At 50.3% G+C, this 26,014-nt stretch overlaps 10 protein-coding genes across 10 annotated transcripts; 3 read left to right on the top strand and 7 right to left on the bottom strand.

Moving 5' to 3' along the window:
* Positions 1 to 321: 321 nt before the first annotated feature.
* POX_d05182 (uncharacterized protein) lies at positions 322 to 660 on the bottom strand (the record flags this gene model as incomplete). Its single annotated transcript, XM_050114032.1, has 1 exon — positions 322 to 660. One exon carries the CDS (start codon positions 658 to 660, stop codon positions 322 to 324), a length of 339 nt encoding a protein of 112 aa, XP_049968983.1.
* A 3,945-nt stretch (positions 661 to 4,605) lies between these two features.
* POX_d05181 (uncharacterized protein) lies at positions 4,606 to 6,368 on the bottom strand (the record flags this gene model as incomplete). The annotated part of the gene is made up of 2 exons (XM_050114031.1): positions 4,606 to 6,233; positions 6,314 to 6,368. 2 exons carry the CDS (start codon positions 6,366 to 6,368, stop codon positions 4,606 to 4,608), a joined length of 1,683 nt encoding a protein of 560 aa, XP_049968982.1.
* Positions 6,369 to 6,948: 580 nt separating this feature from the next.
* On the bottom strand, positions 6,949 to 8,013 carry POX_d05180 (uncharacterized protein; the record flags this gene model as incomplete). Its single annotated transcript, XM_050114030.1, has 3 exons — positions 6,949 to 7,179; positions 7,266 to 7,948; positions 8,010 to 8,013. The coding sequence occupies 3 exons, from the start codon at positions 8,011 to 8,013 to the stop codon at positions 6,949 to 6,951; spliced, it is 918 nt and encodes a 305-aa protein (XP_049968981.1).
* Positions 8,014 to 8,980: 967 nt separating this feature from the next.
* On the bottom strand, positions 8,981 to 11,004 carry POX_d05179 (uncharacterized protein; the record flags this gene model as incomplete). Its single annotated transcript, XM_050114029.1, has 3 exons — positions 8,981 to 10,786; positions 10,893 to 10,907; positions 10,969 to 11,004. 3 exons carry the CDS (start codon positions 11,002 to 11,004, stop codon positions 8,981 to 8,983), a joined length of 1,857 nt encoding a protein of 618 aa, XP_049968980.1.
* Positions 11,005 to 11,816: 812 nt separating this feature from the next.
* POX_d05178 (uncharacterized protein) lies at positions 11,817 to 12,625 on the top strand (the record flags this gene model as incomplete). The annotated part of the gene is made up of 3 exons (XM_050114028.1): positions 11,817 to 11,819; positions 11,896 to 12,116; positions 12,253 to 12,625. 3 exons carry the CDS (start codon positions 11,817 to 11,819, stop codon positions 12,623 to 12,625), a joined length of 597 nt encoding a protein of 198 aa, XP_049968979.1.
* Positions 12,626 to 13,175: 550 nt separating this feature from the next.
* Positions 13,176 to 15,263, bottom strand: POX_d05177 (mRNA export protein mlo3; the record flags this gene model as incomplete). Its single annotated transcript, XM_050114027.1, has 6 exons — positions 13,176 to 13,298; positions 13,334 to 13,598; positions 13,658 to 13,728; positions 13,785 to 13,949; positions 14,962 to 14,991; positions 15,054 to 15,263. The coding sequence occupies 6 exons, from the start codon at positions 15,261 to 15,263 to the stop codon at positions 13,176 to 13,178; spliced, it is 864 nt and encodes a 287-aa protein (XP_049968978.1).
* Positions 15,264 to 16,126: 863 nt separating this feature from the next.
* Positions 16,127 to 16,895, bottom strand: POX_d05176 (uncharacterized protein; the record flags this gene model as incomplete). Its single annotated transcript, XM_050114026.1, has 2 exons — positions 16,127 to 16,774; positions 16,848 to 16,895. 2 exons carry the CDS (start codon positions 16,893 to 16,895, stop codon positions 16,127 to 16,129), a joined length of 696 nt encoding a protein of 231 aa, XP_049968977.1.
* A 1,643-nt stretch (positions 16,896 to 18,538) lies between these two features.
* Positions 18,539 to 19,450, top strand: POX_d05175 (Co-chaperone protein SBA1; the record flags this gene model as incomplete). The annotated part of the gene is made up of 4 exons (XM_050114025.1): positions 18,539 to 18,563; positions 18,732 to 19,057; positions 19,115 to 19,321; positions 19,391 to 19,450. The coding sequence occupies 4 exons, from the start codon at positions 18,539 to 18,541 to the stop codon at positions 19,448 to 19,450; spliced, it is 618 nt and encodes a 205-aa protein (XP_049968976.1).
* Positions 19,451 to 20,348: 898 nt separating this feature from the next.
* On the top strand, positions 20,349 to 21,628 carry POX_d05174 (Translation machinery-associated protein 46; the record flags this gene model as incomplete). The annotated part of the gene is made up of 4 exons (XM_050114024.1): positions 20,349 to 20,405; positions 20,477 to 20,494; positions 20,595 to 21,142; positions 21,202 to 21,628. The coding sequence occupies 4 exons, from the start codon at positions 20,349 to 20,351 to the stop codon at positions 21,626 to 21,628; spliced, it is 1,050 nt and encodes a 349-aa protein (XP_049968975.1).
* A 1,782-nt stretch (positions 21,629 to 23,410) lies between these two features.
* Positions 23,411 to 24,655, bottom strand: POX_d05173 (uncharacterized protein; the record flags this gene model as incomplete). Its single annotated transcript, XM_050114023.1, has 2 exons — positions 23,411 to 24,533; positions 24,624 to 24,655. 2 exons carry the CDS (start codon positions 24,653 to 24,655, stop codon positions 23,411 to 23,413), a joined length of 1,155 nt encoding a protein of 384 aa, XP_049968974.1.
* Positions 24,656 to 26,014: the final 1,359 nt, after the last annotated feature.

The following is a 26,014-nucleotide window of genomic DNA, read 5'->3' as shown; positions in this document are numbered from 1 at the left end:
TCTCTTTCTCTACCTTTTTTCCCCCTTGCTTTCACATGACAAATGTCAGAGATGGTATGGGAGAGAAAGCAACAACCGACCCCCCACTTTCCGACTCATCCTTCAGGCGGAAAATCACGACCGGAGGTGACGGGGGGCCGGAATCCGCCTCGTGGAGGATTTACCCGGGTTGATCCGCGGGTCTGGCCCGAATCAGGCAAGAATAGTCCCCGGCCAGACCTTCTCAGCCTCTCGTCACCTCCACGCCCAAACGGCCCCCGCGGCACTTGATCTTATCGCCCTGACGGAGCAAACCCTCCTTTTTCTCCCCCCCGCGCTTACCTAATTTCTCGACGCTGTCGGCGCTTCTTGAAAACCTCCCCCCGCGCGCTGATCCTGGCCGCCTCGAAACTCCTCCATCCTCACCGCTGGTTGAACCCTCGCAACCTTTGGTGACTCATCTTTTTGCTTCCGACTTGATTCCTTCCGACTCTTTCTCGTGTGATGTTGAAGCTTCAGCGTATCCTTGATTTTGATCCTTCTTAATGACCCTGCGTAATGATGTGTTGCATTTCCTCGGTGACTGGACTTTTTTCGAGTCTCTGCATTCCACACCTGGTCCTGGTGTTTTGATGTTTTGTTGATTCCCCTTTGATCCTCTTTTAGCGTGTCATGTCCCATGTTTCCGGAGCCCTCGATACCCAATGACTAGTGCCCAGCTAGCATGATCTTTAGTCCTTTCTTCTGTTGGTCTTTTTTTTTCTCTCTCATCCAGTCAAAATGACACTTATTTTTCAGGCTGACTCTTCAATGACTCTTCCTTTTCAAAATCATCGGTAGATCTTGTAATTTTCCGTAGGTGTTACTCTCACAGAGTCCAACTATCGGAGTAAGCCTGAGGAGTCCCCGACCAAAACCGCCCGGAGAGTAATCCTCCGACGATCATCCCCCCTCTGCATCCTCTGCGCCCGCTTGATCTAGTCTATGTTTCTTTGAAACCATCGCCTTTTCTTTTCTTTTTTTTTCCGGTTCCTTTTCTGTTTATATGGTGGGTGAGATTGAGATTTTAACCGTTCCCGCGCACTGCGCTATCTATCCCTCCATCCCCATCCTTCGTATCAACATCTTTGATCGAGGCCCTTGTACATCAATACAAAGCACCCACGCACACCCACACGCCACACGCCACCTGCTGCTGCACATGGTTGGGGGGGTTTATATTCCCTGTGCTGCTAGCCCTGCACTGTCCATCCCGTCCACTCGCGCGCAATCCATCATCCATCATTCGTCATCTGTCATCTGTCATCTGTCATCTGCCAGGCTCTACCCCCCCATGTCTTGAGTGTCGGTGTGAGTTGGCCGGTGGCCTTGTCTCCCTCGTGAGGCACCATCTGGAAAGATTCCAGGTACTGTCATTCATTCATTGTTTTTTTCCCTTTTGATTTTTTTTTCTGCTTTCCCCTTTTGCCCTTCTGGTTTATCAATGATGCTGGGTAAAAAGGATGGAGATCCGTAGGTAGATAGGTCAGTCTGGAATCTTTATGTGTTTATGATTTTGAATCCTTGGATTATTGATTGGGGCGGCTCAAGTTCTCTCTTCCTTTTTTTTTCCCGCTCCCTTTTGGGGGCTTATCGCTATGTATATTCAGTTTCTTGCTTTTGACCGGTAGGTTACTCGAGAGTTTCTTTTTCTAACCATGAAAAGGTGCTGTCACGTTGAGATTTGAAGTTTAGATCTTGGGAAGGATTGAATTCGCTTCGGAATGGGTTGGACTGGAACGTCAAATACCTGCCAGCTCGTCTTGTAACTATTCAGTTGTAGGTACTTTCGTATTTCATGCCCAAACCACCACGGTCCGAGTCAGAATTCCTAGTCAGTCAGTTCACTAGAGTTTACTTGTGTTTTTTGTCTGTTTAGTTGTGTGTTATTGTAGTTCTTTTGTTTTTTGCTAGACAGATTTCGAAATCGGGTAGCTTCTCTCTGGGAATTGTCTTCTGATTGAAGCTTGGGCAGAAAAGAATCATATACTTCACACGTCGTTGGGGTGTATATGAAGTACTGCCTACTCCTACCAATGACGAATACTGAATACTACCTACCAGTGAGCATATGACCATCGATGGCGATAATATTGGCACATACTCAGCCTCAACAGAATAGACAACACTGAAAAAATCGATACCCCGAGTCTTAAGATAAAATACTATAGTTAGTAAATATCAAACGAGACGACTCCAGTCAAGCCCCCCCCACAGACAAAGAGACATGTACAGCTCCAGGATGAGCACACACACACACACACAGAACCATCCACTTACAACCTTGCAAATCCAACCAACATCACCCGTCATTGATGCGAGGGTCCAGAGTCCAGGATCCATACTTTATTCGAGCCGTTAAGAGCCCAGAGTCTGGAACTGAGACGACTAATTCAGTACTAGACTTCTTGGACTTGATCTTTCACTCTCTATAACATCATCATCATCATTATTATCTTGAGAGTTGTCGAGTCGGTGGTGGACTGGACCCTTTTTTTCCCTTTTTCCCTTTTTCTTGTCTGGTTCTAGCATGACCTTTTCCCGGCCGTCCATGGGTCAAGAGTAGGTCTTGCTGTGGAGTATCGTGGTCTGGACAATCTATCCAAGGTACACAGGTGCCAAATGGGGCTGAAAGATGGCATTTCTAGGTATTTTGTTCCTCCTCTTCTTGTGCTTCTTCCTTTTTTTTTCTTTTCCCAAAAGAAGAAAATAATCAATACACATGAACTATTCTCCAGCCCTATCTAGAGATCGAGTCTCATCCGGCCCTGTTTCCAGGTCAGCGTGGCTCGCTTTAGCTGAAAGCAGTAAGACAAAGTATAGTATTAGGTTGGGGGAAATGTGTTTGTATCTGATATATGATAGGACGGCCCCCACTGATAGCCTTGCACTGAGGAATGCTAGGAATCAAATGAATGAATGCATGGATGAATGGATGGATAGATACTACAGTCCCCTTCACTGTAACGGTGAGATTCTGACACTTCGAGTCAATGATGAGTTGTTGGGTCATTTTTCCAATCAAGCTTCAGCCGTGGGATCAGATGGATCACGGCGTGATCGTGAGACTCACTGGTGTATCACGGTGGTCAGCCTGACGAATCCATGACTCGTCGGGCAGGATAAGCACGAAGAAGAGGAAAAAGAGAATTTCAAACAAAATTTGAAAAAAAAAAAAGAAACCCAACAAAACAAAATGCGAAACATCCACGCGACAGTCTCACTAATGAATACACTACTACTGGTGTACTATACATACTATAGGATATTCTACTTCAACTACCAAGTACCTAATCAGAGTTCATAGGTAGGTAAATCAGAAGATTCTGATACACCCCAATCCCGCCACGTAGGTACTCCAGTCTCATGTCAGTCTTTTATCTCCATGCATCCTTATCATGAACATGCAGACCGAAACCATCCTCACAAGAGACCCGCCAAGCCCAAGCACGAACACGAAACCGCGCCCATTTCTAATCTCTACGAACCCGGCGTGTGATTGCCGATCCGATCTTCAAGATTGATGGCGGGTCTACCCAAGGAGGGGCTTGCAGGAGGGGAAGGAGGGGGGGGGGGGGACAGGAGACAAGGGCGTTTAAAAAAACACCCACGCCCATCTTTTAAAATCTACACCTTAGATACAATCTCTACGGTACCGACCGCAGCGCTCATCGCCGGGCCAACTTGAAAGACCCCAAGTATCGAAAATGTACTGGAAAAGAGTCGGTGAAACGAGACCAAAGTCCCAATCTCTTTCTCTCTCTCTCCCCCGTGGTCGCGCGCATGGTCTTTTTTTCTCCCCTCCAAATCACCAGCATGTCAAGCGCAGAATAGCCACACGGCCAGATCGTGCATCTGTATCCTATCACCGATGCAGGTGGTTTCCACCCAACGGGCGGTTGAACGACCCGCCGACGGACGCGGATTCTGACCGTGCAGATGGTGGCTGATTATTTTTTTTTTAAAAAAAATATTGAAAGGTCCCGGATACGTGGGTGTAGGGACACGTGCGCAAGCTGTGAAAGTAGAATGGGTAAGAGAAGATATGATCAAGGTAGAAAAAAAACAGGAAGATGTAGAAAAAAAAAGTAATGGGAATGTGGGTATTTACCGAGCCGATCTGGGTCAGTACATTAGGTGTACGTACTTTAGGGCAGTGTCAGATTCCTTTTCATGTCGGGTCTTGCTGCCAGGCGTGGACTGGATAAATGGGTGAAGCTCGGTTAATTGGAAGAAGCGTTCGGGTGGTCGAAGACGGGGATTGAATGGGCGGAAAATCTCGATATCTCAACATGAGATGTGCCTTTGTGCCGAAAGGATCTACGGCGTTGTCGCACTTGACACTTGGTTGATAACACTGCTAAAGATACCAAGGGGGAAGATGGACATGTCGTCTTCCAGATTGACCGAATCAACCGGGCGACTTTCACCATTGTGTATAACATTTGACTACAGAATCTGTACCTAATTATGGACCAGTGCGGTACAGATCGTTCCCCACACGGAGTTCAAGTCAACGAAAAACAAAAAAAGTAATTCAAAGGAGAAAAAGAATGAAGAGAAAAAGAAGAAGGGAGGGGGAAGCATTTAAAAAACGAAAAAGGATCGATCCTCTCCCTCATTCTCGCGAGCATACGATATCCATCCTCCAGCACGATGATACTCTGTCCGAGCCCAGAACCCCCTTAAAAACTTCAACGCGGTAAAATTGCACCAGATTCCCATCGCGGTCATCAGTTCCTGGAAGCGACTTTCAACAAGCCCCTGCCGCCACGGGTCCCCCCAGCATTCAGTCCCGGCAATGAAAAGCGGGACAAACACGTCGTGTGAGAGGCTGTGCACCGGACCAGCCGTGAGAAATTCAATTTCCGCCCAGAGCGCGGGCAAAGAAGTGCCGATCTCCGCCGCCGCTTCGGCAGTCGAGCCCAGAGATTGATAGGCGTAGATGAGACTAGCGTGGTAGACGGCCCGGACGATCGCGGCCATCCACTTTTGCGTGATGGCTCCCTGCGTGGTGACTAGTCGGGCCGTGTCGGTCGAGGCTCGCGCATAAGCTAGTTCAACCTTGGCTCGCCAGCGGTTCATGTCGGCGGGTAAGGGTACGGCAGTGGTGAGATTACTAGACAAAGTAGGACTAGGCAGGGACGAGGCTGGTTGCCCTGGGTCGTGAACGAGAACAGCAGCATGTCGGCGACGTTCCTCTGCGGTGATTTCGCGAAAGAGATCTGTAAAAGTGTGAAAAGAGTCATCCAACATGATTGATGGTGGACGGATGGCCTCAGTGAGAGCTGACTGGTCGGCGGAGAAAGCGCCGATGCTGCGATACACTTCGATATCGGCCACTTCCCGGATGATAAAGTCGACGACCGGATTTCGTCGCGGCGAGTGTTGGCTGTTGCGCCAGAGATATCGCTCTATGAGCACACGGCAGGCGCGAAGATGGATATTCCAGCCGGTTGAATGCGGAATGAGCATCTCACCGTAGCAAAGAACGAGAGTCGTCGCGAGAATCTCGATCAGAGTTGAGTCAAGGACGACTGGATCAATCAGGGAATGCTCCCCGACTAGCTCAAGGTTGATCTTTTGATTCAGCATGTGAAGACTGGAATCACGCAGTCGATTGCTGATCGCAATGCGGTTCGTGTCTGGCACAGGCACACTGTCGGTGGACGTGAATGAGAGATGAGCAGCCGCAACGCTGAGAATCGAAAGACCCAGAGGTTTAGACCGTCGTGCGAGTGGAGCAATGACTTTCCGCCATGGATGGTCTGGCCGATCAACCCAGGTTAAGCGGGGAGATACTTTGCCGTTGAAGTGAGAAAACAGATTCCGTGACAAGCTTTGCGATGTAAAGCGGTCGACTAGGGATCTGTCGTTGGCGGGAGAAGGGAGAGTCCCCGTTGCAGGTGGTGCATGTACTTGGGTCAGCTCTGCTTCAGGCGATGCCGTCTCTCGTCCCTTCGGTGACGACAGTATGGCAAGAGGCAGCTGGAGCACATCGCTCTGAGTGGAATTTGAGTTGCCCACGGCACTGCTCAACCCTCCAGTAGACGGCGACACCGCCACTGAAGATTTCCGGACTCTCTTGTCCGCAGAGCCCCATTTGAGCTGCACAGCATCATAGCCCGGGCACTGAAAGTCGCGAATGGAACATTTGCGACATCGCGGCAGCGTCCGGTCACACTTGATCCGGCGCTTGATGCAACGGCGGCAATCTGTGGTTCGAGTCAGACCAAGGATCTTTTGCACATGATTCTCACATGGATTGCGACGCCTTGGATATTTCCTGACTTACCTCGCGCGGCCGTTTGCCGATCTGCGGGCAAAGAGGCGATGCGAACGTTGAGCATCTTCTAGATTTCTAGCGCGATCGGGCGACCTAGAGCGGGGGAAGAATACTGTGTCCAGAGACATGGCCTGAGACGAAGGCAGACCGCTCTAATACAGAGAATCGAGGCCTTCCATTGCCGTGATATATCTCAACTGGACCGGGGTGGTCTTTGATCGCGATGCTGAGAATCAACACTATCTCTCATGACAGATTGTTCATGTTCCCCGCCAAAGCAAAAAAAGGAGAGAAAAAAAAAGAAAGTCTTCAAGATCGAGTGTGGAGCCGTCATGGGCCAATGGCGGGACGGTATCGCCCAGACCATTCGGCGATCCTGTTCCCCACCCAAGACACATGGTGCTGTCTCTTCTCACATCGATCGACAATTGTATACCTCAATTGCCTTTTCATGCTGACTTGAGACAGCGTGTACTGCTACCGAGGCCACTGGATAATAGCTTCTGTGAGGGCAGTGATTTGGAGAATGTAGACTCCGTCGGTGGGTACTCCGAGTCTACACTGCGGCCTCTCGATACGACTCCCTTGTGCTGCCTCGGAGATCCATTATGCAAGTCCCTTGATGGGGGGCAGATGCACTCGGATCAACTTCGAAGATACTCTCGCACCGCATCTGCCCATTTTTCTCCATTTTTATACGTAAACATCTCAGGGACACTCCCATTTTCAAGCCCATCGATAGCTTGCGCAAGGAAGTCCCCGCTACCTTCTTCTTTGATGTCTCGAATCGGATAGAGATAGGTATGAAATCCAAATATGATGGCACCCGAAGCTGGAAGACGATGGAGAGTTTGACGCTCACAGCGCAAAAAAGTCTATTCGGTGATGATCAAATTGTGAGTGACCGGCCCACACTAAGAGACAGCGGATTTCTGCCGTCGGGGAGAGTCACTGAACTTACTTTGTCCAGATCGAGCTCTTGAAGAGACAGTTTCTGCAATTTGCCTTCAAAGGCAGGCTTGCTCTTGTCAAAGTTGGAAAAGAGCTCTTCGTCGACAGTGAGGCCCCAATTGACTCGCTTGACGTATCTACCGGGCTCCAGCCGCGCGAAGAATCGATCCATACTTCTCTGCAGTTTCTCCTTGTATCCCGGCACCGGGCCGTGGATATCGGCAAGTCTTTTACCGATCTTGTCTTTGGGCTGAAACCCCGACGGAAAGCATGCTGCGTATGCTTCCAGAGTGTAGACCTCTTCGTCTTTGGTTGCACCTTGTTGAGGGAAAAGTATGAAGAAATCTTCGTCGACATTCTGCGCAATCGTTCTCAAAGCGGCTCGCAGAGGTGTTGATTGTGTCGCCTGCATGGGAAAAACATGGCCGGTCTCAAGATTCTTCACTTGCGCTGGGGTACTCGCCGCCTCTTTTGGGCAAACTTCAAAAATGGCCGGGTACCGCGTTGGTAGGTAACTCGCAAACAGATAGTTGTAAAGCTCTTGTACTGCATGCTGAATGTGGACGTTTGATTCGTCCGTGACCCCAATGACATCAGTGAAGTACTGCAGGAGGAGTGACTCCCGTAGATGCAGACGGTCAGTATAAGTATTGTCAAATAAGATCAAATCGTTGCGGTCGACGGCCTCGATTCCTGATTTCATTTGATAAGAACGATTGGCCGTTTGCTGCCTCCACTGCAATCAGATGCTCACCCATTGTTAAGTGATACTTTGGCTTGAACGGCCGGAAGACTGGTGGATTGATCGAGTTCAGGTCAAAGTCTTGAGCTGGCGATATTTGCACCAACTCGGCTTTTGCCTGAGGGCGAGGGGTGGGAGGATTGGAAGGGGAACGATTTGATCTGGCCGGACGGTAGAATCGTACAATTGCAAGCCCAAGTAGAGCAAATACAAAAGCCCAGCCGGGGAGGCGGATCGATTTTGCAACTGAATCGCTTCCCAGCCACACCCTGAGGTCCCATCTCGAGACTTGACCCGATCCCAATGACTCAATGTCCATCTCTCCGAAGAACCAACAGGCTAGATTATTATGACTTTCCGAAAGACTGCGTGCCGTATGGAGTATCAGCGTCCCCAGAGACTTTATCACCGCACCGTTGAGCCAGATTGGGGGATATGTGATGTGTGAAAGGTCAAAATTCCCACATCATTCTTTCTGATTCGGGGTCACCCGCGGCGAGTCCAGGTCCGGGTCCGATGCCGGACGAGACCCAACATTTTGGCTTCACAGAAACCTCACGACGCGGTTTCCTGGTGGATGTGAGAAGTATAAGACTATAGGGTATGCGTGACAGCGTTGGAGTCTCTTTGATCGGAGAAGAGTGTTGATTGGCGGCCTGGACGGAGACACTTGCCAGCCTCCACACTGGGGATCATTTTCTCTCGGAAATTACCCGTCTGAGCCTAGCGGGCCATGTCTGCTCAACTATACGCAATGATACAGGAACGGGATGCGATCTCCAGCGAAGTCTAGCTTTTGAAAATATGTAAAAAGTAGCACCCCAATCAACATGGATCACGCCCTACCACATCCATTTCGCGATATGTATACGGATGACGGGCTTGGACAACGATGAGTCAAAAGTACAGAAGGAACTCCCGGCTTCATTGGAACAGTGGAAACATCACGCTTTCTCTGGCACCATACAAGTCTATCGCTGGGTTTAGAGTCCCTTGCCAAATAATTCATCGCCCACTTCTTTGATCAACGGTTCCTTGTGCAACGCAGGGATCTGCGCCTTAGTGGCAACGGTCTCACGAACCCCCATGGCCCGACACAAATCGATCAGCATCCCGTCGGTGGGTGCCTCGTAAATCAGCAGGCCGAGAGCAAACAGGAGGCCGTGTAGAGCTTCAGGGCTCTCATTCTCCTGTGAGATAGCCTCGAGCAACGATGCTGTCAATTCGACCTGATCTTCCTCGGCCAGGCGATCCGGCTTCTCGTCAAACCGGGCGTTATGATTAAATGCCGCCAGATTGTACGCAAACGAAGCCGCAACCACGCGAAGATTCGAGTGGGTGTCAAGCAGGGAATTGGTTGCTAGTCCGAGGGTTATTTCCCGGAGGACCGAGTTGGATGACGTAAGTTGGTCGGGATATAGAGGGGTGCTGAACAAATTGCAGACCAGTTGAAGAGCGACGATTCGAAGGTTGTAGGGAGAAGACGAAAGCTTGCCCGAAGAGAGAGGGGAGAGAAGAGTGGCAAGAGTGGCATGGTTGGCTTCCTCGGCAAAATAACCGCTCACACGAGGATCGAGGAGCAAAATTCGAACTAGGTCGACGACTGCAAAGTGGCTCTCACTGGGGAGACTGACGTAGGTTGATTGCAAGGTCGTTGCAAATGCATGCAAATCAGGGACTCGAATGTCGGCTGTGGGGACGTTGCCAGCTACTGCGGCGTGGCGCTGTTTGACAAAGTCGATGACCGGTGCGACACTGGCAGCGTCCTTGAATACTTCGGGAAGTTTTTGGACCAGCTTGTCCAAAGGTGGGATCTTTTTGTACATCACAAAGTTGGTGATTGTGCGTTGCAGGCTAGGAAGTCGAAGATTCCGATGGGGGTGTGTCGGGTGCGCTTGCTCCAAAAGCATTCGCACATTGCCCTTGAGCTGAGCAGGGCTTGCGCCGCTCCATTCATCTTGTTTTTCACCCCTCAAAAAAGTCATGAAGGTGGGTGTAGCGCGCACGTTATACTTCATACTCACATCGTAGGCGGTGCTGATGTCCACCTTGATGAGACGACCCTTCTCCCCCACCTCCTCCGCCAGTTCATCGTAAGTTGGATAGACGATCCTGCAGGGAGCACAGGTGGACGAAGTGAAGAAAATGACAGCGCAGGAGTTGGATGCCGCAATCAATTCGTTTTCCAGTTGGGCGAGACTGGTGACATTGCGTACGCTGCCTGCAAGAGCTGGAGGCTTTGCTGTTGCTGGCTCTGGTCGCCCTGCTGGCATGGGTTGACCCAATCCTGCACCAGAGCCGATGCCAGAACCCTGGGTGACTCCCTTCAACGCAGCCTCAATTTGAGGTTTCATCATTTGACCAAACGGCGTTTCTAAGAATGTGCGGGGCAGATCTCTGATGTGATTTGGTATACTCTTGCCTACGAGGAACATGGCAAGATCCTGCGTGAAGTTGTTGCAGTTGTGAAGAAACAGGTCATATGACTGTGACAGCTTTAGCGGACGGAAACAGAAAAGGAAAACAAAATCGAGGGTTCTTCGTGGAGGCTCGGAGGGCCAGCCTACCTCTGGTGTGTAAATGGACGCTAGTGACTGCAAGTATTCCTGGATGACATCGACAGGAAGCTCGGTCTTGCCCATGTGAATTCTTTCCATCGGTTGCCCATGATGCGTGCTCCCCGGTCGAGCTGTTTGAATGCCCTGACCAAAATAGTACTCGACTCCATCCACAACCAAAGAGGTGTGATAGATAGCATCGATTTGGGTACCAGTCAAGGGTTGCGAATACTATTTCGCCAGTGTCAATAATGAGCACACGTTTTTTCACACCATGATAAGGTGCCCGTCAGGAGTCACAACAAGGCGCGTGGGGCTTGATTTACAGGCAACTCACCACTCGCGCAAGACCCTGTCCTGGAGTTAGCCGGCCATGTTGTAAGTGACTATCCTGAAGAATACAAGCTACTCACCTTGGACAAGTCGTAGACGTAGAGCTCGACGTCCATTTCCAGGAGTCGTGGTTTTATAATACCGGTCTCCAGATTGTTAAATCAGATATATGCGACTCCCCCGGCCTATTTATCGCAATGAAATGATACTCGTCCAAACACTTGTGCAGCAGGCACCAGGCGGGATCACGTCAGCAATGCCGGACTCTCTACGGGAGGTCACACTCAGTGTCGGCCGCCAGTTCGGAGGTCTTCGATCACTTTCTCTTGAAAAATAAAATACGACCACACGAGAGGCGCCCATTTGAGGATCAGATAATTAGGTGGAAATAGGCATGAGAGGGTTCAATGATTATTCTCTCGGTCATTTGGTGGCCTGAGTCGTGAGCCCATGGCAAATTTTTGGTTGGCCCTTACTTTTTTTCTTCAAGATCGCAAGGGTCATTTCTTTACTTATCGCGATCGACGCCCGCACTGCGGCGGAGATGGGAGTTCCCGTTCGAGACGACGTCATTCACCAGCAGCGCGAAGACTTCTCGAAAGCGACTACGAGATCTAACAAATTGCAAACTGTACAACATTAGATAGTCCACAAAATAATCACCGTCCTAGCAAATTTCGTAGATCAAAGTCGACAGTCGCAAGGCATAGTCATGACACTATGTCAAGCCTGGACAAAAACCATCGAATCGCTGTAGTGGAGATCAGAGGCCGCACTGGCAGCCAATCAGCATTCTCATCTGCGATCTTGGATACCAGTGCGATCGTCGAGTTCGCGACTGCGCAGCGCAACACTGTCAATCTATCCAGCTTCAACCACCCACGCCAAAGAAAACACAGCGCATAGTTTGCCTCCTTGCGCAAGAGCTATGGTATGTGTCATATAGCTTGTCTGACGATTCTGTGGAAAGCAAAAGAGGCATTGACTAACTGCCCGGACCTCGGTAGCCGCCCAAGAGGCGTGGAGCTCCCGCCAGCTCCTCCACGACCACGACCACTGCAGCGGCCCCGCGACGCATGCGCTCGAAGATCGCCAAGGAGAACGATATCTCGGCGGACGAAGAGAATGAAATCAAGGAAGTCTTTCACATCTTTGCTGAGGCAAATGAGGAATTCCCCTCCGAAAAGGAAGGTGTGATCCCGCGCGAGGATGTGCGCAAAGCTCTAGTGTAAGCGATACCTTTGCATCAATCAATCGTGTCGCACATTTCTCCGCGTGAAAGAATCATTGCTACGGACTGGAGTGTGCCCGTCTTTCTGGAAGTTTGAATAGGAAGCTCACTATCTTTGTTTCCCTGCAAACAGTGCCTTAAATGTACCACCGAGCGACTCCTCAGAACTTGCCGAAATCCTTTCGGCGGTCGATCCGACCTCAACTGGCTTTGTCCCCTATGGCCCCTTTGTCTCCGTGGTCGCCGCCAAGCTCCACTCCCAGGATGACGATGCAAAAGCTGCCGAAGTAGAGACGGCATATCAGCTCTTCACACGTGGCTCCGAGGGGCCTATATCGCTTAGCCATCTGCGACGCATCGCGCGCGAACTAAAGGAGGACTCGGTGGATGACAATCTGTTGAAAGATATGATTCTAGAGGCTAACGGGGGAGCAGGACTGACATCTGGTGTGACTTTGGAACAATTTCAAGACGTGATGATCAGAGCCGGAGTCTTCAAGGTGTAGGATTGTGAGTCGGTGGTTTGGGCGCTCAGAAACGATGCCTTCCTCGGAAAAGTCACAAACTCGGAGTCTCTACGGGGAATGATATACCAGTCAGGAATCATACCTTGGCTCCGTGCGTTGCGATCTCGTAAATGTTGACGTTATTCATGCGTTTTTCTCGTAGATGCTGGCGTGGAGGGGGGTTATGTCGGCGTTAACGATCAAATCACCCAAAGGGAAGCTTTTACTCATTTGGCTCTTATCCGACAGTCTGACAATCATTGCCGTCCATAACAGGGAACCTAGTGTCAGAAAAGAAATGGACACAATATCACACATTCACTTGGTAATGCTGGTAGCAGACGGCGGCGTAGCTCGTAGGAGCACTTTGATTGGATAGTAGATACATGCTGTTCTCGGTGCATTTCATGCGGAATAGCAAAAGAACACCTTATTAAATTCCAATAACCTGAGGAGAGACCCTTCTCCAAGAAAAAAAAACAGACCCAAGCATAAGACATAGAAAGAAGTAGACACAAGACCGCAGAAGATCAGACCCGCGCACCAGCATTCAAGCTTCCCCCGAGATCAAGATGGAAACCTCGCCGACAGCCCGCGGGCGAAGGCGAAAGAGCACGGAAGTTGTCGGCCCAAGCGGCATGGCATTTACTAGGACGCGGTCAGTATGACTGGGCTATGAGATCACAAGCATAACAGCAGGCTACTTACGGAGATCTCAGCCATGCCAGTGTCCTCGCCAGAAGCGGCAGGGGCGGGGGCAGCAGCACCGTTGACGGGGGCACTTCCCTCGGCAGCTGTGCTCTCATTGTTGAAGTAGTCGACCATCTCGGCATCAAGCTCTTCAACGGTCTTGGGTTTGCCGCGGCCGGGGTTACGACCACGAGCACCGCGGCCGGAGCCACGGGTGCCGCGGGCCTTAGGCTTGTTACCAGCGGGCTTGGGGGCGGTGGCAGGCTTGGGCTGAGGTTTGTGACTATAAACAGTGTCAGAAATAGTGTCGTCGAGACAGAGGTACATTGCAAATAAACTTACGCAACGCGATCGGCAAGAGATTTGGGAGCGGCCACGGGAGGGGCGTAGGAAGCGTCGAAAACAACCTCGATCTGGGATGACTGTGAGCCGCAATTCAATGAAATCAGGAAGAAAACGTCGATCTCACCTTCATGGGGCGGCCGTCGACGTGGAGTCCATTGAGCTCCTTGGCGGCCTTGGTGGCAGTATCGGCCTTGCTGAAAATGATCGAAGCAATACCACGGCTGGTGCCGTTCTGGTTGTAGGTGAGCATCACCTTTTTCACAGGACCTGCAGACTTGGCGAAATATTCCTATAGCGAGAACAGGAGGATCAGCAATTGTGCTCCGAAGTTCGATGGCCAGTTCGCGCGTAAAAAGTGTCGAGTAGTCGAGTGTGACAACGGCAACCGCGTAAAATCAGGACGGGAAAATCCCGTAGCGAAGAGCATCAGCGAGCACACAGCATTCGTAAGAAACCAAATCCAGCACATTCACTCCAGTTGACCTCGTAGTAGCAAAGCCGACTCCTCTCATCACCGCCGAATTATGTCGCGAAAGCGCCAGGTCCGTTTGACTGCCAAGCTCCTGTATTTCAACCATCGGCGAGCCCGGTCGTCATCCTCTGAGAAACCGCAAGTGACCCGGTTGTGCACGGACGGCTTTGCAACACTTTGCCGTCCGACTTTTAAGCCAGCAATTGAAGCTGTGGGCATCACTCCCAGCCTTCATGTGGCCAATTTGTATAAGAAAGATGGATTCTGCAATCCCTCGGCGTCACTGAAACAAGGCATCACCCTCTGAAGCAGTGCGACCCATTAAAGGTATTCATCCCAAATTCTGTGCGTGCTCATCTCCAAAAAAAATGCTCGTCACTGCTGGGCTTGCCCGCAGCTGTGCTCATGCGCTCGCTGATGCTCGTCCGAAGGTCATACCAGCAATTGCTGGGCGAAGAGAACAGGGATCTCAAGATGATATACGTTCGCAGGTATGTTGCTGACTTCCGAGCCCAGGCTCAACTCCGATATTGTCAAGCAAGTGGATCATCTACTACGAAGTAGACATGCGCACAAGCGAGGCACGATTCCCCACAGGACTAGAACAGAGCTCAACCCCCACCTTCTGGATTGCCAGCCAGTGTATTGAGGGTCACAGAAGAGAACAGGAGGAGCGTCTGCGTCTGGGCCAGGAACATCGAGTCGCCCAGGTTGGAGCATGTGTAAAGGTGGCAAAGTTCGCGAACGTGATTCGATGTGTTGGGCACCTCGAGTACTCGAAACAAATATGGCGATCAAAGCCAAGGCGTAAGCCTGTAGCTTAACATACCTTGATATTGGCCTCAGACACATCGGAAGGCTGTCGACGATGTTAATCACTGCATTAAAGGACACTAGGGGCAATAAATCAAGATTGCTTACCAGTCCGCTGACGATGATCTTGCTAGAAGCGGCAGGCGCGGTGGGCGTGGGGTGCACGACCTTGGCCGTAGCCTTGGTAGTCTTGGAGGCCTTCTTGACACCGCCGACCGATGGCTTCGCGGCGGCGCGACGGCCGGCGCCACGGCGACGAGCAGTCTGACGGCGGCTGCCGACGAGGTCGTCCAGAGACTTGTCAAGATTGGCAGACATTGTGATGTGGTTGAGTGTAAGAGAGATGAGCAAACGCTGGCGATTTGCGATCACAAAGTGAGAAGTCGATGTGGATAGCTGTGGAAGCAACCAGTGGGTGAGGGTTATGAGTGCTGCGAAAGCAGGGGATTTGAGGTGTTTAAATAGATGAGAAATTTGACAGATGGATGTTTGGCAAGACGGTGAGATGGTGAGATGGTGAGGCAGACGAGCTGAGATCAGGCGCGGCGTGGAAGTGGAGGGAAAGGGCCAGGAGGCAACAGTGTGCTAGTCTCCTTTGGGCCTGGTGGCATCACCCGCGTTTTGTCTGTTTGCATCGAGGCTTCTCTGGTCCCGATTTTCCATTGTTGATTACAAGGGCTATTGTCTCTGGCAAACATGAAACTGAAGTCACTCACACGATTTGTTTGCTCTTTAAGTCACATCTCCCACGGTTCATCCAAGGCAGCACTCCCCTGTTGAGCCGATCTGGCAGTAAAATTTCCTGAAGTGGTCCACCCGATCTTACAACGGTCACAGGCATCTGTCTACCTATCCAACAAACTTCCTACACCCAAATTATGTCCCCTGCTGGTAGGCACATGTTGAAAAGCGTCAATGCCGAACCGGGAAAAAAAAGGCTGGTGAGAGAGAGTGTTGAGATGAACATAACTGTTTGCATGAGGACAGGGCAGTATACTCAATCTAAGCTAGAGGGCAACACTACGATACCGAGAAAAATAAAGTCTAATCCTTCCCGCGAGTGTTTGTGAGCGTGTCCACTTCAGGCTTGCCACTTGATCCGTATTCTTGTACCATTAGACATGATAGAATTCTGGCATAGGAAGACATTGGAAAAGGCATTAGACAGTACATGAAATTCACTAGCTCTTAAGGGCTTCCAGTCGATCGCGCATTTGTGAGAGAGTTGCCTCTTGATCTTCGAATTCTTCTTCGGGTTCGGCAGCCACGGGAGTTTCCTCGGCGGGCTGAGTGACGGGGTTTGCAGGGGCTTGGGAAAGCTTTCCCTGAAGAATTTCTTGCAGAATCTTGTCCACTTCTTCCTCGGCCTCATCGAGTTCGTCTTCCATCAGCGAATCGTCAGGCAATGCTTCGTCAACGTATTCTTCGATAATTCCAGCCTTGACAAGCTCGGTTGAAAGCTGATGCATTGTAGACGTAAGTTCTGGCATGCGAACCAGTGTATTCACGTCCTTCATGATCGCCGTCGACTTCTGGAGGCTGCCTTGTATCTTCCGGACCTGAAAGGCTTCATTGACCTGCATGCCCACGCTCTGAAGTTGCGCTCGACTTGTCGATAAGCGGTTGGTTTGCCTTCGAATGCGCACAAGTTCCCTGGCAAATGTCTTGGTTTCGCTGAGCGCTTGTTTCGCTTGCGATGGGTTTCGCTGGGCGCGACGGGAAGCATTGATGATATATTGACGAGTTTTACTGTCCAGTGATTTGAGCTGATTGAGGTCACGATCAAGTTGTCGGGTGTTTTGACGGATCAAGGCGTTGCATTTCCTCATCTACATGCCACATCATGTCAGTCCGGAGGTCAACACACGCGCCTCAGCAACAGGCAAGATGCGCGCAGCTTACCTGAGCTTGGGGGTCTGGCCCAAAAAACACAGCTTTGAGAGATTCCATTCTCCAGATAGACCCTATTGGGAGAGACTTCAATGAGATAGCGCTGGAGTTTTCGAATCGCAAGAAGAGGCAGGCTTGACTTGCGAGGCTGCCTGTCCGGGGGTATCAAGACAGCTGATGAGGTTGAATAGAAAGGCAAAGAGCAGCGCACATATCAAGTGTAGCGGGAGGGCAAGTAGGAGAGGCTTGCTTAGAGCCTGTGTGTTGATTTTTTTTTAGCAAATCAACATCACCTCTCTGTCAGGAGGTCGGCGTCCACATCATTTGAGCATCTGGATCTTCCAATGCCTGCCGCAAGCAAGAGGGCGGGGGTGGGGTCCGCTGGACGCATTTGCTGAGTCATGCAAGTGACGTCGTGGGACCTGGTCGAGTCTGTCACTTTGCTCCCGCGCAAGGGTGCTTTGTCCTGGCGGTTCGCAAGCATATCTGTATTTATCTATTTCAATGGGCGATGTCTACCACCATGACTCCACCATTAGGGCAAGATGGATTGACCGAAGTGAACTACTTGCCAAACCTAGCCCAGAACACATATTCTGCTGCCTGGGTCTAGTCTACCAGCCATCCGCTTCAATGTGCTACCAATGATTCAAGTTACAGGAACATTCTCATTACTACTAAAGATTCTGTTGATCTGACAAGATCTACGGGCTTTGTGTATTCTGTGCCCCAGATCCCCGACTCAATGCATCGCATGGGAGGCTGAAGATCTTCAGCTTGTGGCACATCATTTTTGGCCTACTGTGTTATTCGAGACCACAGGCACCGATGAAATGGACATATCCCCGATCAAATCAAAAATTGGTGAGCACACCTTGGAATTCAGTCTTACTGGCTCAGAAATCTCAAAACCGAGGTACCCTGAGCAAGATTTATCCAACGCCCAGTGAGACACACTAAAGGTGATGGTGACTCAATTAGCCGTCACTTCGTTTAAGGCTAGGAACGCTTCTCAGCAATGGAGTGGTCTCGGGTAATGGAAGCGCATATTTGCGTATGTTCAAAACGAGTGAGGCCTTCATCGAGAACTCCAAAGAAATATAGGAAAGATAATCCAATCAAGATTCATCCAGATTCATGTGCTCCGAGAGACATTCTCAATCAGTTGTATTATGATCAAGGGACCTCCAAATTCAGGACCTTTTGTATACTGGACAGAATTGATTGGTATGGGTCAGCTGCTAAGCCAAACAATTAAGTGGCGGTGCCAGAGTTCCTCACGCTACCCATGCTTCTCAGGTGTTTTTGGCCGACTGCTCAGGTTGGTCAACAGAAATATTTTACGTATTTAGTTAATCCGTTTTTGACAGAACTGTCTTGATTCTCGCCTCGAGTTAAAATCAGGGTGAATACCAATCCTATTTGATCGTATGGATCAGCGCAGTTTTGTCACGAGCTTCTTACGCGTCGTAGTCCCTCTCCGCAGCCTGAGGCCCACAACAGACAAACCGAGCAAACCACGGGGTTCCAGTACATTCTAACAGGTGAAAACGGTACATGACGCCTAGCACAAGCTCTCCTCTTTCGATTTGAAGAAGTCTGCAGCCCTTTCTCTCTCACTCTTCACGGCGAATTTGAGACCCTCATTTTCACCTTCCCTCGATTAAACATTTCCAACACTTGATCTTTCATACACAGACGCCATGTCCACCACCGTGCATCCTGAAGGTGAGTCTGCCTGAGCTTGACTTCCCCGCTTTAGCCGCAACACGATGTTGCACAATTTTGCAGCGAAGCGGGACAAAACATTTCTGCTTCGTGGGCTCTTACATCACATCATGGCATTATCTGAGACTTGATGAACCTCACTGACCCAATCTTCGCCTGATTTTGCAGTCACATGGGCTCAGCGCTCTTCCGACTCGGAGCCCGAGCGCAATTACCTCTATGTGAACCTCAAGACCCCCGACGTTCCCAAGGCTGATGCCAAGTTGGACATTACCCCTACCAATGTTTTTTTCACTGGTACCTCCGGCAAGGGTGTCACATATTCTGTCTCCCTGGACCTTTACGGCGAGATCGACCCTGAGAACAGCAAGGTTCACCACACCGACCGCGAGGTTGAGCTGGTCCTCCGCAAGAAGGAGCTGAAGATGGAGTACTGGCCCCGTCTCTTGAAGGAAGCTAAGAAGGCTCACTTCCTCAAGACCGACTTCGACAAGGTAGGCTCTGGACCGATTGACAGACAAGATAGCCCAGCTTACTAAAACCGCATCCAGTGGGTGGACGAGGACGAGCAGGACGAGGCCGCTGAGGACGACTACGCCAACAACTTCGGCGGATTCGGTGGCGAGGACGGCGGTGGTCTGAGCAACATCGACTTCTCCAAGCTCGGCGGTATGGGTGGTGCTGGTGGCATGCCCGACCTGAACGCCCTTGCTGGTATGGCAGGTGGCGCCCCCGGTGCCGAGGGTGACGAAGAAGATGTAAGCAATATTACTCCTACTGATTCTTGATTGAATCCCAGTTCCAGGCTAATCTCCTCTTCTTCATAGGATGACCTTCCCGACCTCGAGGAGGCCGATGGCAAGTCCAAGATCCAGGAGATTTCTTAAAATTTTGAGCCTTAAATATCCCTCTGCACGGAATCTACGACGATTGAAAATGCAATTTTCAGGTATGGCTAGAATGCCTACGAGTTCTATTCTCCAGTATCCTTCAGTCCTGAGCGCAAACGACACAGCCCTAATGTCGAATATCGCGTATTTTTTTCATCAGCACTCGGTGGCATGCTTATAAGCCAGCCAGAGTTGAAAAACACATCAATGCAAACTTATCGCGACAGTGAGCACAGAGATTTGATCACCTAAGATATTTGAAGACATTGTAAGAGAATAAATTGCCTCTCACACCGTGCAGCGAACGGTGCCGGTACGCCTAATAATAAGATCTGCAACGTAGTAAGCGGGAATGCCCAGCGGCGGGGAAGCCCGTCGCAAATTGAGCAATGACGCAAACTCGCCCATCTTAGCCGGGCCACAGATCGTGAGGCCCAACTTGGCTTGGATAGAATAAGAAAAATCAGGTAGATTAATCACAGTATGACTGTGCTAGGTCATTTGAAGTGAAAAAAAGGACAATTTTCGAGTATTTTCCAAATCGCTCGCACCAGCGCTTCGAGTCAATTGTTCCTTTGCAGTCCTATACTTGGAGCGCTACGGGCGGTCATTGGCTGGTCAAAGATTGTGCCGCCACACTCATTCCCTCGAATTTGTGGAGGGCTTCATCCTACAACTTCTGCCCTCTTCTACCCTCACGTTTGCACACTCGCTCGCCTCGCCTCTGTGCTTTCAATTAGATCCTTATATCACCATCAGGCGGGCTGTGGTCTTTTTTTGCCTGCATTAGCGTTTTCATTACTCACTACGAGCCTGTTCATCCTCGCGACCGGGTACATCTCACATTTTTATCCCACTTCAAGTCTGTCGAGCGTGACCAGCTACAACCGCCACCATGCCGCCCAAAAAGGCCGAGCAGCCCAAGAAGAAGAAGGCCACTGTCGATGACAAGGTAAGTCAGCTTTCCCAAATTATATCTTTGCGCTCGAAGCGCGTCGGGCTAATCAGTCAATCTTCGCACAGACTTTCGGCATGAAGAACGTACGTCAGTCCCTAGGTCGCATCGCTCATTCGCAAACACGAGAATGAATAGACCCTCAGTTCTCTCTGTCTCTTCAGATACCACTGACACGTTGAACAGAAAAAAGGTGGTGCTGCCCAGAAACAAATCCAGCAGCTTCAAGCAATGGCCAAGTCCAACAAGGACCCCGACGCGAAGCGCAAAGAGGCTGAAAAGGCCAAACGAGAAGCCGAGAAGAAGGCCGCCGAGCAAGCCAAGAAAGAAGCGGCTGAGCTCTTCAAGCCTGTTCAAGTGCAAAAAGTACCCTTCGGTGTCGACCCTAAGACTGTGCTGTGTGTTTTCCACAAGAAGGGCGGATGTGAGAAGGGCAAAAAGTGCAAGTTCAGTCACGACATGAACATCGAGCGCAAGGCCGCGAAGAAGGATCTTTACACCGACTCGCGTGATGCGGAGGAAGGCGAGGATAAGAAGAAGTCGGACACCATGGACAACTGGGACGAGGAGAAGCTGCGCAGTGTCGTTCTCAGCAAGCACGGCAACCCACGGACAACGACCGACAAGGTCTGCAAGTACTTTATTGAGGCTGTCGAGAATCAGAAGTACGGTTGGTTCTGGGTCTGTCCAAATGGAGGCGATAAGTGCATGTATAAGCACAGCTTGCCACCAGGGTATGTCTTTGAGGATGATATTCTCGCGTTTGTTGGCGTGACACTGACATGAGGCATAGATTCGTTCTGAAAACTAAGGAGCAGAAGGCGGCTGAAAAGGCTCTGATGGACAAATCTCCCTTGAACACGCTCACTCTGGAGGACTGGCTTGAATCAGAGCGACACAAGTTGACTGGCAAACTGACGCCAGTCACACCGGAGAGCTTCGCTAAGTGGAAGAAGGAACGTTTGGACAAGAAGGCTGCTGAAGAGCAGGCACAGAAGGCTAAGGAAGCCACCGGTCGTGCAATGTTCGAGAGCGGAGATTGGAAGGATGAAGAGAGCAGCGATGAGGAAGATGAGGACGATGATACTTGGAACTTGGATGCCCTCCGTAACGAGACCGAGCAGCTCCAAGAGCGGAAGGAAGAGGAACGTCTGGCTAAGCTTACGGGTGGTGAAACTCCATCAAGCGACAATGCCACTGTACAGGAGGCTGCTGGTTGAGCTTCAATATTACTTTGAAAATGAACCACGTGGATCCTCTGTATCTAGGCCTCTCGAATCTTTCGGGCGTCGTATCAGCACCATTGAATATGTACCCGGAGTGGCCACTGCCCATGGATATCGCTCGCACCTTTATCTTGGTACGAAAGGTTTGTCGCCGACAGGACATGATTCGCGATGCAGTGGCTCACGGAGTGCTTAATCACACTCCTTTGGGCACTAGCGGAATCGAGTGGAACCTCTCACATGGATAGTCGAAAGCGATTCCAGCTGGTGGCCAGGACGGATGCCTACTTTCAAGGGGCTTTTAGTGTTCATGACATCACACGGAAGAATTTGATGACTGAGATACCGTTATGCAAGCTTACCTTTCCTTCTTCTTTTCCAATTCGAATGTCCGTTCAACCCACGCATCTGTCTAAATGAGAGCCAAGCCACGAAGCCACGGATGAGAGCAGAGACCGAAGTCCGCTAGATCCTTCCACAAACCGCATGAGTTCAATTTCCCATTTTAGTCATGGAATTACAAATTCCTATACACTCGGTCCCAGACCTTGTCTGGAGCGCGTAACTGGAGTTCGACTGTCCGTATAAATAATCTCAAATCGCGCTTTCGCAGAGACGGTGCCTTTTCACTGATGATAACCACATCTAATGGGCTTAGTCTCCTGCTGCTGTCTGTCTCAAATATACCAAATCGCCCCGTTACAGGTGCAATTTGCATTCGCCTGGTCTGTTTTGACTCCAGTGTGCGGTCACAATTAGGTTAATTCTTCGTTGCGTGACATCATTAGCGTGAGCATTAAAACGTGACAGAGGACAGTAAGACTGCATCAATCAATCGTGTCATCTGGAAATGTGAAATGTTTTACCTACGAGTATCAAATGGAAAGTTGTTGATAGTTGTCATATGTATTTTATTAGCCCTTTACTTATTCGAATGATACGTATACTCTGGGCATGACGCATGTCGTCAATGGAAGTAGAATTCACACTAGGACTACGCTAGAAATTCTGTATTTACGAAAAGCCTATCGAGTGGCGAGAAGAACTAATCCATAGGTCATGGCTACCGAATTATGTCCCGGTGGACTGCTTGGGAATTATTTCCTTCAATTAACTGTTGCCCAGGGTTGAAGTCACCAGATTGAATTGTACAGACCATGTCTCTCAAGAGCACCTCTTGACAGACAACAACGATCTAGGAGAAAAATGTAGCCAGCCCAGTTTCTCAAGACTAGCCGTTTGTCAGTTTCACTATCGGCTTCATGTTGTTATTGAGTTGAAGTCTCACTAAGCTTCAAGGTGTGCTCGACATGAACTCCATTCGGAAATCGCTTCTTGTTCGCAAAAGCAAGTCATCAAGCGCCCCCGTCTGCAATGAACAGGTTTCCTTCGAAGACCAGCAAATTCAATGGGAATGCTAATAAATTCCCCTTACGTAATTAGAAACTGGACGAGACGCTGTACGAAATCCGCATGAATGTTCTGACATATTGATCACAGCTTCGAGGGTCGCCTTTCACGCCGAAGCGTAGGTAGTCATGCATGCTGCTGCAGATCAGAGTGGCCCACTTTGTATGGGAAAATACTCTGCACGGACCACCTACATAGTAAAAAGGTGCCCTTAGAATGATTTCTGTACAATTTAAGGGATGTATGCATGTTACCCGCCGAAGAATGGTCGGAGAGTATATGAAGGTGGCCGTAGTTGGGCGGAGGTTTCCAGGGATAAAACGTATTCATTTGCTGAGCAGGCCACGTCCATTGAATGACCACGCTCTACAAAGCAGCCTTATCCTGGACACTCAAGAGCCCCTTGTCTAACATCAACGCCGTGGCATCTTCTGCGACGCCTCGAGATAGCTCAAACCCTCGTCCGCCGGCACCGTAAGCATGGACAATGTTCTTCCCATTCTCGATGGTCTCCACCTCGATTCGTAGCCCGCCTTCACGGGCGGGCCGCCGACCCACGATGTCCCCGATTACATCAAATTGGCTGCCGCTTTCCGGAGTGAAAGGGAACCACTTCGCGGCTTTGGTCAGGAGTTGAGCGCGAATCTCCGGGGAGGGATTGGGATCCCAATCGTGGGGTTGCTTGCTACCTCCGATAACAGTACCGCCGTCCAGAGGGCGTGGAATACAGAAAGACCATGATCCATCCCCATTCTGGCGTGTGATGGTTGAAGAAACGGGATTACGAACCAGGCAGGTTTGGCCTTCATCAATAGTCAGCGATGGTCGCCCTGATCTCTCGGGTGCATGCACAAGTGAGAATATTCCCTGAGTCTTCATTTCTTTGGATTTGATGCACATACCCCGAATGATGAAGGATTTCGGATCAGCGAATCCGGTTCCAGAGCAATTCACCACCGTCTTAACATTATCGGCGAGAGTGAACGCTTCTTTGATGTTGACAAGACTGTATTTGTGCGTAGAGCCTCCCTTCAGCACGAATTTGCGCAGCATGTACGCGCAGTAGACGGGAGAGTTAATCACATAGGTGCCATACTTGACCCCCCACTTCACGCCCGCTGGGAGCTCGTTCTTGCTTAGATATTGAAAATCGGGTAAGTGGGAGTAGACATTGTTCACACTCTGAGTGTCCAAGTATTCCGCAGGGGGTTTCTCCAGGTGCTCAACGCCCGGAACCAACTGTATGCCAGCCGCAGGACTTGTGAGTGCGATTTCCTTGAGATGCTGATATGTTCGTCGGGCTTGGTTGGCTTCTCGCAGAGCCTGCGGCGAGGAGCCTGGCACTGGGCGGTAATGTGCCCCTGCCCACGGAGAAGCATAGTTGATAGAGCTGTCCCAAGGAAAATCTCTTGCCACCAGCAGGACCGATTGCTGGCTCCCCAAGTTCTCTTGAATCAGCAGTGCTGTTGAGAGGCCGATAACGCCCGCACTTCCTGAAACGTCAGTCCCAGCCTATCTCTCTTGGGCTACGGTCAAGCAACGTGACGCGTAGAATGAATTGATACTGGAGAGAACTCACCCAATAACGACGATTGTTTCGGATTTAGTCATGGTAACTCGATGAGCCCAAAGGCGAACGTACGAAATTCGTTGAGAAGGAGCGGAGCTACTCTGATTCACAATATGCGCACTGTGGTATATATGCCTCTCTCAATCCCATCCAATTCGGCGCACACAGAGTCGCATGAATGCGTCTTGTCTGTAGTTCAAGCTCGGCGGAGTTGACCTCGTATTCGGCGAAATCTCAAAGCCCCGCGATTGAACGCGGGATAAACACGGCCGTGGTGGCTGTGGTCAAGCATCGGCGATTATGACCGACATCGGATCGGAAGCACAAGAGCCTCTCCGTACGGTGCTACCCACTTGATGTGTATCTAGTCATTAGCGGCTCTTGGTCGTCATACGGTTCCCCGTGAGCTTACTGACTAGAGAGTTTCACTTGAAAAAGCTGAGGACCGCGTTTGATGGCGTCTTTTTACTGCGGTGTTGCCGCTGTTCTAGCGCTGTCGCTTGTCGACGCGCAATCGTTAGCCATGGGGAACCTCGGCGCTTTTGCAGCTTCGCCTACCGCCACGCCGGCCAGAAAGGTAAAATTTCTCTCTTTGAGATAATTTTCGCTCTACAACAACCAAATTCCATGTCTTGCAGACTGGAAGTGAATTCCTCAAACGCTCGTGTGACTTCATATTCGGTTATCGGCTTTCAGACCAGTTCGATTGGAGATCTCTCCACAACCATCATGCCAGTGGACCTTCCAGCCATCACGAGAGGCCTTAGCTCCGTGCGTAGACGGGAGCATTGGATTTACCATAGCACGCAAGAATATACTATGCAATAATGTATTGTGAATAGCTTCCCTTGTGTCATGTGTAGTAAATCAGCTGGTCGCGCAAACCTTGGGTAGCGGGACAATCCCCAGACAAAATGTTCCAGTTCCAACAATTGACTGCCCGTGAATACCATCAGGTTGAATATATAGTAATTGTTACTATGCTATGGACGTATTCACGTGCTACATGATCCACGATCTGGAGAGCAGCTGACATCGCATTGAAATATGGCACAGGGTGGACGGCAGACCACTCCTTGTCTGACAAGGGTCAAATGCGATATTCGCCAATATCCCGACAGTATTATTGGTTGCTTTTTCCGAGGACGAGTCGTTCTGTATGGTGGTTGATAATCTCTAAGAGCGGTCGATATTGCGGCCCAGATATCATGCGACCATCCCAGTGACGACACGTGCCTCAACTCCTTCCTCCTCATTCGACTTAAGCTTTTGCCTCTCATCTCTTTCGTTTGCTTTCCTCTAGTCCTATAACGCAGCTACTCACGCTACTGTGCCAGTACAATGATGATCCTGTGTACTTGGAAAGTATGATTGGCCCCCTCGAAATTGCTGAGGGCGCC

This window comes from Penicillium oxalicum, chromosome IV (assembly GCF_001723175.1).
Source record: "Penicillium oxalicum strain HP7-1 chromosome IV, whole genome shotgun sequence".
Taxonomy (NCBI): Eukaryota; Fungi; Ascomycota; class Eurotiomycetes; order Eurotiales; family Aspergillaceae; genus Penicillium; species Penicillium oxalicum.
This window is presented reverse-complemented; position numbering and strand designations above follow the sequence as displayed.